We start from the raw sequence: 10,809 nt of genomic DNA, 5'->3' as shown, positions 1-10,809 counted from the left end.
GTAATGTATTGTATTGTATTGTAATGTATTGTATTGTATTATGTTGTGTTGTATAGTATAATATTAAATTGTATTGTATTGCATGGTATTGTATTGTATACTATTTTATTGTATAGTGTGGTATTGTGTCGTATTGCAATGTGTAGTATTGTATTATAACGGACTGTATTGTGTAGGACACACACAAACACACACCACACATACACACACACACCACACACACACATACACCACACACATACACAAACACACACGCACACACACAGACACACACACAACGACCACACATCGCATATTTCTGCCATCCTGATCACACCGAGACCTGCAGATTTAATTAAATAATGTAGAAATATTAAATTTAAATGCTCATCTCATCAGCCAGCCTGCCTCCTTTTATGGCATGCATGGTCCCTGGCTCCCACTGGTGTCGTCGTCTTCCTTTATTTCATTCAGTTGTTCACGTTCAGCCCATCTTAATCTCAAACGTTCAGAAACATCATCGGAACTAAAATAAACCTAGTGGCTGATAGGTGGTGTGGTGATAGGGTGGTGATGGGGTGGTGTGATGATAGGGGGAGTGGTGGTGTGGTGGTGTGAGGATGTGGTAGCGTGATGGTGAAGCGGTGCGATAGAAGGGTGCTGGTGACGGGATCGTATTGAGCAATATATACCAGGTACAAATTAATTGCAATGATTCAAATACCAGTTTACCTTATTTTCAAATTTGAGATTCGAAATACACGTATTAGCTTAATGACTCGGTAGCATCCTAAAATAACTCAACAACAACAACAACAGCATGACAACTTCAACCAACAGCAATAAGTAAACATAAAACCATCAACAACATTACAATCAAACAACAACTCAACAACAACAGTAACAACAAAAACACCAACCTAACAACAACTCAGAAACAACTTAGCAGCAACTACAACAACAACCTGATAACATCATCTGTGATTGCGTTGGAGAGATATTTAATCAAACCAATTTATCTCAATTCTTGTGAATGATCTCAGCTGGAAAACCGTGACAGCGCACACAGCAACAACAACAAAACAACAACAACAACATTAGCAACACAATAACAACACAACAACTATCTAAAATATAAAAAACAACGGCATCATCAACAACATCAACAACAACACAACAACAACACAACTAACCATCTGAAATATAAAGAACAACAACAACAAACCATCTAAAATATAAAAAACAACAACACAGCAAAAACAACAACTACACAGCACAACAACAACACAACTAGACATCTAAAATATATAGAACAACAACACAACAACACAACTAACCATCTAAAATATAAAGAACAACAACAACATCAACATCATCAACAACACAACACAATAACAACACAACTAGTCATCTAAAATATAAAGAACAACAACAACAAACAGCAACCACAAACAAAACAACCGACCACTACCAACAACAACAAAACAAAAACATAGCAAACAACCAAGTCATAAACATCAACAATCAATTTCATCAAATAAAACACATGAACAATAATCCAATCAGAACAACAAATATGTGAATGAACAAAAACAACAACACAGCACAGAACAACAACCCAATTTCAGGACAAGAACAACTCGTAGATAGAGAACAAATTTCCAAAACAGCACCAACATCATATTATAAGCACTTCAGATCGAAAATATAAAAGTGAAAATACAACAAAAATATAAATAACAGATGACAACAACAAACAGGCAACAACACAAACAAACAATCCAGCATAACACCAACAAATCAACTAACCAACCTACCAAACAAACAACCAACCAATCAAACAAACAACCAACCGACTGACCAACCAACTAACCAACCAACACACCAACCAACACACCAACCAACTACTCTGTAGAACCCACAGATGAGCAGCAAATCAGCATTTGCAGAGAATGAACCATCATCAACAAACGACAACAACTCCTGCTCTGCTGCCGTCTACGCGTTCGAACTCACGTCCTTCCAAACAACAGTACCACCACATTCAGCGACGCCCAACAACACATCAACGCACATCATCTGCGTGTGTGTCGTCTGCATGCGTTGCCTACGTACGTACGCGTCTTGACATGCACTGACACGTGTGTCTGCCTCCTTCTATGTACGAACGCAATAGAACGATGCTCTGTGGCTCCAATCTACGTGAACAGTTATCAATCTAAGATGAAAAATAATTAAACGAATGAATTGAGGAAATTTCAAATAAAGAAACAAATAAAAAATATAAACAAACAAAATTGTGTGAACAAAAAACGTGTAAACGGAAGAAAAAACGAACGAACGAACAAAACAAAGCAAGCGTATTGGCTGGTCGATAAATATCTTCAATGGGACCGAGAGCTTAAGCAGGGCATGTGTTCATATAAGGAAGGCATTCGAATTATTTTCTATTTTAAACAAAGGCAATTGATACACACATATTAAAACAATTACTCCCGAATTTTTAACTCGTGGCTGTAAGCAGTTTTTTTCAAACCAAAGAGTATCATTCTTTTTTTAAAATTTAATTAAACGTAAAAATCTATATTTAAAAGTTATTTATTATTTGTGGTCTGCCCAGTGGCGGATCTAGACAACTTTGACGGAGGGGGGGCAACAAATTGAAAATGTTTAAATTTTTACGTTGGGAGCCAACCAACATTTTTAGTAGCGTGGATGACGACCTTTTATTTCCCTATCACGTTCAATTCTTTGTCGATTTACACATAAAACGGTCCTTTATCTGACTTTTATTAATAAACTGCTCACACCGGGGGGGGCACTGGCTCTCCCGATCCCCCCTAGATCTGTCACTAGGTCTGCTTGCGCAAATTAATTAGCTCAAGATGTGCACAAAATAAACTATGAAGGCATTTTTATTATAAGTCTCATTTGTTTCTGCAGGCAATATTTTATAAATCATTTAAATCATATTTATACAACTCCACGGAATTTGTAACCTATCAGATATTCCTCTACCATCAAACTCGAAACAAATAACTACATTTTTTAACGAATTATGCGACTTGCCATTGGAATACTTTAAGAAGCTATAGAAAAAATAATTCTGATGTATGTTTAAAATAAAATAAACACACACACACACACACATACACACACATAACCCAAACCACAGCATTCAATAACAAGAACAAAATCAAGCAACAACAGCAACAAAACAAATGAAAAGAGAGAGAAGGAAGAATTAAGCTTGTTGGATCAATATAAATGGCCAGGCAGAAACACAAATGCCTGCGGCTTTGTTTATTCAGTTCCTAAGGTGCCTTCAAATTTAACACCGTTCACAACGATAACATCAATCTTTTTTCACTAACGCTCAGTTGGAGCAAGTAACAAATAGGAGGAAGGAATGTAAAATGAAGTTCATTCATTCATTCATTCATTCATTCATTCATTCATTCATTCATTCATTCATTCATTCATTCATTCATTCATTCATTCATTCATTCATTCATTCATTCATTCATTCATTCATTCATTCATTCATTCATTCATTCATTCATTCATTCATTCATTCATTCATTCATTCATTCATTCATTCATTCATTCATTCATTCATTCATTCATTCATTCATTCATCGTAATGATGGATGCATTTCGTTCTTTTTTTTCATTTATCAATTTATCAATTCATTCATTCGTTCATTCATCGTAATGAATGAATGAACGAATGAATGAACGAATGAACGAATGAACGAACGAACGAATGAATGAGTGAATTGATAAATGAAAAAAACCCAGATGAATTAACACTCGAATATCAACAATTCACGGAGCAACCAGTTAAGTGAAAGTAGGAATGGACAGGACAGCAAACCATCTCCACCATCGGTCGCTGACCTTTCAGCGCTTAATCGTCAGTTAGAAAGAAATGTTTGCAAGTTTGTTTTGCAGTTGCTGTGGCTTTGTTTTAGTAACGCCCTGCTCGGCTGATTTATCGCTTGCTTGCCTGCTGCAGGCTCCACAACAACCTCGTCATCTCTCACATTCATTCTTCTCGTCAACCTAGTCGTCACATCATCATCATCACCATCATCATCATCATTATTATCATCATTATCATCATTTTTTAAATGCTATAAATGCGTTTAATTGGATCACCGTTATAAGATCGAATTTTTAAGTACGAAATAATGCAAGCTTACTTGGATCTCATAAATAAATTAATATATTCATCAATAATTGCATATATTATAATTATATATATATATTTATATAGAGGAAAGATTTAACTTGTTTAATACGAATTAAACTACCGCGTGTTCAGACCGTAATAAAGTGTACAGCCAAACATTCAGACTGCCAGGAAATACGCGTTTTTGACGTAATTGAATAAACCCGTCAGAGCACGTCTTATAAGTGAAATAAATGTCCCTTCATGATTGAAATATTTGTGCCGTGTGATGTGCATTGAGTGGTTCCCTACTACCGCCAATCAAAACTACAACACACAACCTTCACCGATGCAAGCATAACCATCGCAACTCAACCAAAATACCAGGATGAGACCTTCATCACAAGACACCTCAAACATATTAGCGCTCAATAAAACTCAGTTACTCAATTTAGTTCTCTTTCTTCTTATCGATTACTTCACTAACTCACTAAGTCATTAACTAATCCATCAATGAATTACTCTATTTGCCTTTTTAAACCAATACTTTTTTTTCCAAACTTTTCATGCTTAAACATTTTTTTCTCCGTTATTTATTTTTCGTTACCATTTTATACTACTGCCTTGCATGCTGCAACAATTTCTGCGTTCGTCAGATTCTTACTGTTTAATAGAACAAAAAAATTTATAATGTGAATGATTGGGTAGTCTTCTGCACAAATGGGTAGCTCCGATTGAATATTACCACTGCCTGAAGATGTGATGAAAGTTAAACAAAAATAAATTTTAAAAAATATTGTCGGTAAAATTTTAATCGGGTTTAATTGAAACTTTAGCTGTTCGGCCTGATCCAACATAAGGTGAGATGCAGGGTTGAGACTTTTTAAATGTTAGTTCTACATTTTACACACCATAAACGATTTATCTATTATTATTCTCATAATCTCAATTTCCAAAAAGTTTGTAATGGAATAAAATATTCCCCACATGTAACTCTTCAAACAATTTTTAATATTTTTCCTCCTAAAGTCCTATACGAAAAAATGAAAATTCTAACAAATTTTAGATTGATAATTTTTTCTAATTTTTTTTTTCAAGTTAAATTCAGTGGACAACATCCACGTTGTCTGCTGGTTTGGTGGATCTAATTTGACAATTTCAACGACTTAAAAAATGAACAGCAACTGAAAATAACACCATTAAAATCCTGACATCTGACGAATTAAATAGGAACTAATTGAAACCATCGCCGCTTGCTCTTCTCTTGAATAAATAAATTTTAAATGAAAATACATTTTTTAGTAATAAAAAATTGAATTATTATCCTATGTTTTATATAATTTTGGTGCTTTTTACATTGCCAAAACAATTAATTTTTCTTATTTTCATTTTCGATATGATTGCCACCGGGATTACAATTTTTTAACTCATGCCTCTTAGCCACACAGTTACGTGCTTAACGGGAGCAAGCTTCTACTTAGAATTATTGGTTTAAAAATTTCATTTTTAAGTTTAATTTCAATGTGCAACAAGCCAACAGAGAATTTGTTTTGAAAACAAATTTATTTATTTTTTATTTCAAAATTATACATTAGCTCCTCTTTCGCCTTCATTTCCTTGTTCTCAACCCAAAATTGAGTTTGACCAAAAAAATAAAGGCTGCGCAATTTTCGGTACTGATTAAAAACTTAAATTAGAGTTTGAAATAGAAAAATGTATCTCCGTTTTCTATTGGAATTAAGCAGATGTTAGACTCCAAAAGGAAAACAATAGGTAACACATACATATTATATATAAATACACATTTATATAATTGTTTATATTTATATATACACAATGTACAATACAATATAATACAATACATATATACATACGTACCCAATTATTATATGAAATATTTTAAAGATCATACCAGTGTTCAATTACATAGAACGAATTAAACCACTATTGCAAGTATTCAAGACTTGAAGCGGAAACAATATGCACGGCAAAGTGTATACGTACGTACATGTTATACCTAATCATTGAAAATACTATGAAAAAAAAATAAATTCAATTTTTCAAGTTTTCTTTTTTTTCTTTGCATCTTCTGTTTTGAAACCAAACTCGAATGACTCTGGCTTTCAAACCTAATACTGAAGACAGTCGTTCTCTTTCTCGGGCGTCGGGTCTCGGGTTGGACATGTAGGAAGTCTTCAGTGCCTGCAGTTGAGCCTCCGTCATCGGCGTCCGATGTCGCGGTGGCCTGGTGGCTGGTGCTGCAGGTGATGTCGAAGGGGCAGAGGAAGGGGATGAGTGTGTTTCTTGTGGCTGATGTGGTTCGCCAGGAAGGTTTTCATTGAAGTTGCCGCCTCTACCACCAAATAATCTAATAAAATATTTTAAAATATTACTTGTTTTAATAATGTTTTAAATCATTCTTTCAGTAAAAAAAATCATTTGTCGGTAAATTATAAACTTGTAACTGACCTGTTGAAGTCATGAGCGCAGTATATTTGTGCCTTCATGCAGTAGCAGACGTTCCTCTCATCGAGCAACTTGCCACACTCGACACACTTCAGGCACCTCTCGTGGAACTTCACACCTGGAAAAACATTCATCAGGAAGTGGTCCTCGATTATCTGCCCGCATGCGTAACATCGGCTTTCAACTGCAAAACAATTTTTTTAAATTATGTTAGTTGTAAGAGGTTTCAAATTAATTACATGCATACCGCTTTTGAATTATGCACTGCGCAGCCATTGTGGCACAAAAAGTTGTTTGTAAACGAGTTGGCAAGGAACGATGTGCAGTCAACTCTGTGCTTGCCACAACTGAAAAATAAAGAGCAAAAAATCTTGAAAGTATAATTTAACGCAGAATGTCTTACTCACTTTGGACACCTTCATTCATTATAGGACAATTGTTGCTTTCCATTATAATAATTGTGAATTATCACTCCAAAAAAGAGAAGCACTACTACAACGACTGCTGCTACTGCAATTAATTGAAGTTATTTCCAAGCGAACGTTGATCAAACACCATATGGTTTTCAAATTTTATTTATTGGTTTATTTGAGCTTAAGTGCAATGTATATATATATATGAGCATATAACTGTAACCCTTCTTTGCTTTGTTTCAATTGGTGGGGAGTATTAACTCCGCCCACAAGTCAATAAGTTTTGAGCAGTGGAGAGGATGTGTGCTAACGGTGTGCGGGATAATAATTTTTAACAGTTTACATTTGAATAAAAAAATGTATTGAGATGCATCAGGACTTTGCTGCAGTTTCCACAGTTGACACTATGATAATTTTTATTCTCATTTGAATATGTCAACGCTCTCATATTTATAATAAGCTTATGAATATGCAAACAAAGAATACAACTCTTTATAAATATTGAGGGAACAACAGTTAACGATATGAATTCTAACTCCGTGGACCACCAACGAACATATTTATTGCTGACTCGTGCCCAACAGTTTAACTGCTGAGTTAACTGCTGTAAAATAATCAAGCTACCATACGTTTTAATCACTTTACTACATATCACTTTCATGTATTTGTACTGGTAATACTTTATTACTTTTTTTACATACTTTTATCTATTTATTAGTTCTGGTCTCGTGGCGTTTTACGATGGAGAAATTTTCAGTGGCTGTGGCAATATTTTAATCACTTACCTCTACTTCTGTTTCAACATTTACTATAACTTACATCGTTTATTACAGCAACAAAGAGAACAACCGCGATTGCCGCTGCTACAACTACTACAACCGTGTCTCTGGCATTTTAGAGCCACTGTGCGATCTTGATGTTAGGAAATACAGGCTGCAAATTCTCACCATCCATCCATCCACCATTAATATTAGTGCAGGCAGTTATGTTTCGCTACAGTCACATTCAATTACCGGTGCTGTTATTTATCGATCATCTGATAATTAGTTGACTTCACAGTTGCTTCAACAGTCTGACACCTTCTCAACACCTTGCACGTACTCTTGTTAGCTGCTTGTTTGCTTTCTGTCATTCAATAAACTTATTTCCATAAAACCCAATTGAATATTATATTCCAGCAACATTGTTTTCAAAGCCAAACATTCTAGATTGATTTTTAAATAGTTGAACAAACATTTGAACAGTTTGCCTGGTTGTTTGGTACTTTTTAAAATTTTTATTTGACATCAAATCAATATTGTGTGTTAATAAACTTTTAGTTCAAATATATTATTATCATTAAGACGGTCTTAAACAAAAAAGATACTTTAACCGATGTAGATGTGATGTGAATTATGCCGTTGGTTTTGTTGACTTGCTTTAATGAAATTACGTACGTGCAGAAAATTTTGCGTCTATCACGCTCATACACACACACACACTCACGCGCTCACACACACACAGACATGCATATAGTAGAAACACTTGCACGCACACTCACACAAACACCCATGCACATACATTCACACAACTAAGCACCCACACACACACACACACACACACACATACACACACATACAATCCGAAACATACAACTGTATCCATTTACGAAGAAATGCATTAAAACAAATTACGTAAGACTTGAGTCACATAAAAAATCATGTAACAATATTTAACAATTACTGACCCGGTGATATGCACGTACAAACCCAAATGCTTCAAATTTTATTTACCACCGTGCAACTTGCAAGTTGCTACATACAAATATAAACAAACTGAATAAATAATATAAATGAATAAATAAATAAAGTCATATTTGTATATGCAAATTTATATTTGTATACATCCATAAATTAAAGTTATTACATTGCTACAAAGGGACAGACAATTGACGTAACGTAAAGTATTTTTTTGTAACAAAGGCAGTGAGGGCAGAGGAGCACTGACTGACGTTTGAGTGAATGTTGGCAGGGATGAACATTTTGTTTGTTGTTGTTGTTGTTGTATTGAGTCGTTTTGCTGCTGCTATTGTTGCTGTTGTTGTACTGTGATATTGATGATGTTGCCGTATTGTCATCTTTCCATAGCAGATAAATTTGTTCATGTGTTTTTATACGTATTTGAGTATAGGCAGTTGATTCGGCATGTAGTTTATTATTATTATTTCAAGAGTAATTTAAAAACAACAACTAGTTTTGATTGTTTTGGTGTTCAAAATATTCGACAATGTGCATTGGTTTAAAGTGCATATGTAAATCTAAGAGTTTTTTTTCATTTTCAACTATTTTGTATTCAAATATTCACCAGATTTTTTATTTAAATTGTATTCACAATATTTTTTGTGTTATTAATTTTTAATATTTCCTCATTTTTTTAATGAATAATGTTCTTAATTCATGCTCTGTCATCCGACGATCACAACTGATTTCAGTTTTCCAGTTTTGAACTTTCCGAGTAACTACTGTTTCATTGATGTGCTCCTTCTTCCAAATTTGTTGGCAGGAGAATTAAAAATTAAAATAATCAAACTTACAAAACGAACTTACAGTTATAAAGATGCACGTGACTGAGTCCAGTTGGTCATTTGAATTTTCTTAGTTGTTTATACAAACAATAAGATGACCATCAATATCCCATATTTCAACTTTTTCATAAAAATATATTGTTCTTCTTATCAATATTGCTAATTTAAAACTTTAATTTTAATCTGGCGAGAAATGATCATTGATGGACTTGTAAGCATGACAGATGTCGGACGCGAGCTTGGCGTGGCTCTTAAATGACTCAATTGTCTCCGATTGAATCGCCAATCTTCTATCATGTTAATTGGCTACACGCTGGTGTCAAATGTTCACTTGTTCATTTACTTTGATCTCTCATGTTAATTGCACGAAACTGGGAGGACTTCTCGCGTTCAGTCTGTTATTAAGTTTGTTGTACCTAATTTACGTTCTAATAGTTCTAATTCAATCAAATGAACGCTTGCTGCAACAAAAACTGCCTTCATGGTTGGGTGAGGTGTGTTCAAAAATAACAAGTACTATAATAAACAGTTCAAAAAGTAAATAAACGCTAAATAAATTATAATTATAATATAACAATAGTTTAATATTAATTACTAGACAGACATACCTTCATTAAATGGAATATATATGCTACATTTTATATAAGTGATACAATGTCATAAACTGGCTCCAATAAAAAGCAGGCACCATCACACATGAATAAATCCTCAAACAAGTCTAACCTTCATAGACATTCACACCAGTAGAACACTGCAATATGAATGAACGAGTATCATTCACGTTTCGAGACTATTTAAATCGGTCTAGGAGACATATGATGGTTTTGAGGCTCAAAAGTTTTCATTGTATTTCTAACACATAGTATATGAAATGTAATCAATAATCAAATTTTTATTTATAAACTGTTATGTTGGAATGTACATATGACCGTCCACCAACATCAACTGAGCAGTTGAATGAAGCGCAGCCTGGTGTTGCGCAACCGATGCTGCAACTGGCGAGCAACATGCTGAGACGGCGACAAGATATCTGCTCTGCTCCTTTTCAATTTGTTCATTTTAACATTATTGATTTGTATTTTTGGATCAAAATGATTCAATTCAACAGTCATTTATTGTTAAAAAAGCTACGAAGTAAACATACATGAAATATAAATGAGTATTTTTGAATATATCTTGCATTTGTTAATTGAAAATTGCTGTTGGGTTTAAAA

General features: G+C 34.1%; 1 protein-coding gene across 1 annotated transcript; it reads right to left on the bottom strand.

Annotated features, from left to right (window-relative positions):
* Window positions 1-5,697: 5,697 nt before the first annotated feature.
* HELRODRAFT_106340 (hypothetical protein) lies at window positions 5,698-7,083 on the bottom strand. The gene is made up of 4 exons (XM_009021007.1): window positions 7,027-7,083; window positions 6,623-6,803; window positions 6,159-6,521; window positions 5,698-6,103 (listed from the first exon to the last, which is right to left on the bottom strand). The coding sequence occupies exons 1-3, from the start codon at window positions 7,067-7,069 to the stop codon at window positions 6,206-6,208; spliced, it is 540 nt and encodes a 179-aa protein (XP_009019255.1). The 5' UTR covers window positions 7,070-7,083; the 3' UTR covers window positions 5,698-6,103; window positions 6,159-6,205.
* Window positions 7,084-10,809: the final 3,726 nt, after the last annotated feature.

This window comes from Helobdella robusta (assembly GCF_000326865.2).
Source record: "Helobdella robusta unplaced genomic scaffold HELROscaffold_3, whole genome shotgun sequence".
NCBI lineage: Eukaryota > Metazoa > Annelida > Clitellata > Rhynchobdellida > Glossiphoniidae > Helobdella > Helobdella robusta.
The sequence above is the reverse complement of the archived record's forward strand: the minus strand, read 5'-3'. Positions and strand labels throughout refer to the sequence as shown.

Coding starts and splice junctions, on each gene's coding strand:
- HELRODRAFT_106340 (XM_009021007.1), bottom strand. CDS start 7,069: ATGGAAAGCAACAATTGTCCTATAATGAATGAAGGTGTCCAAA. Junction 6,804..7,026: donor AATGAATGAAGGTGTCCAAA/GTGAGTAAGACA, acceptor ATTGTTTTGCAG/TTGAAAGCCGATGTTACGCA. Junction 6,522..6,622: donor TGCGCTCATGACTTCAACAG/GTCAGTTACAAG, acceptor ATATTTTATTAG/ATTATTTGGTGGTAGAGGCG.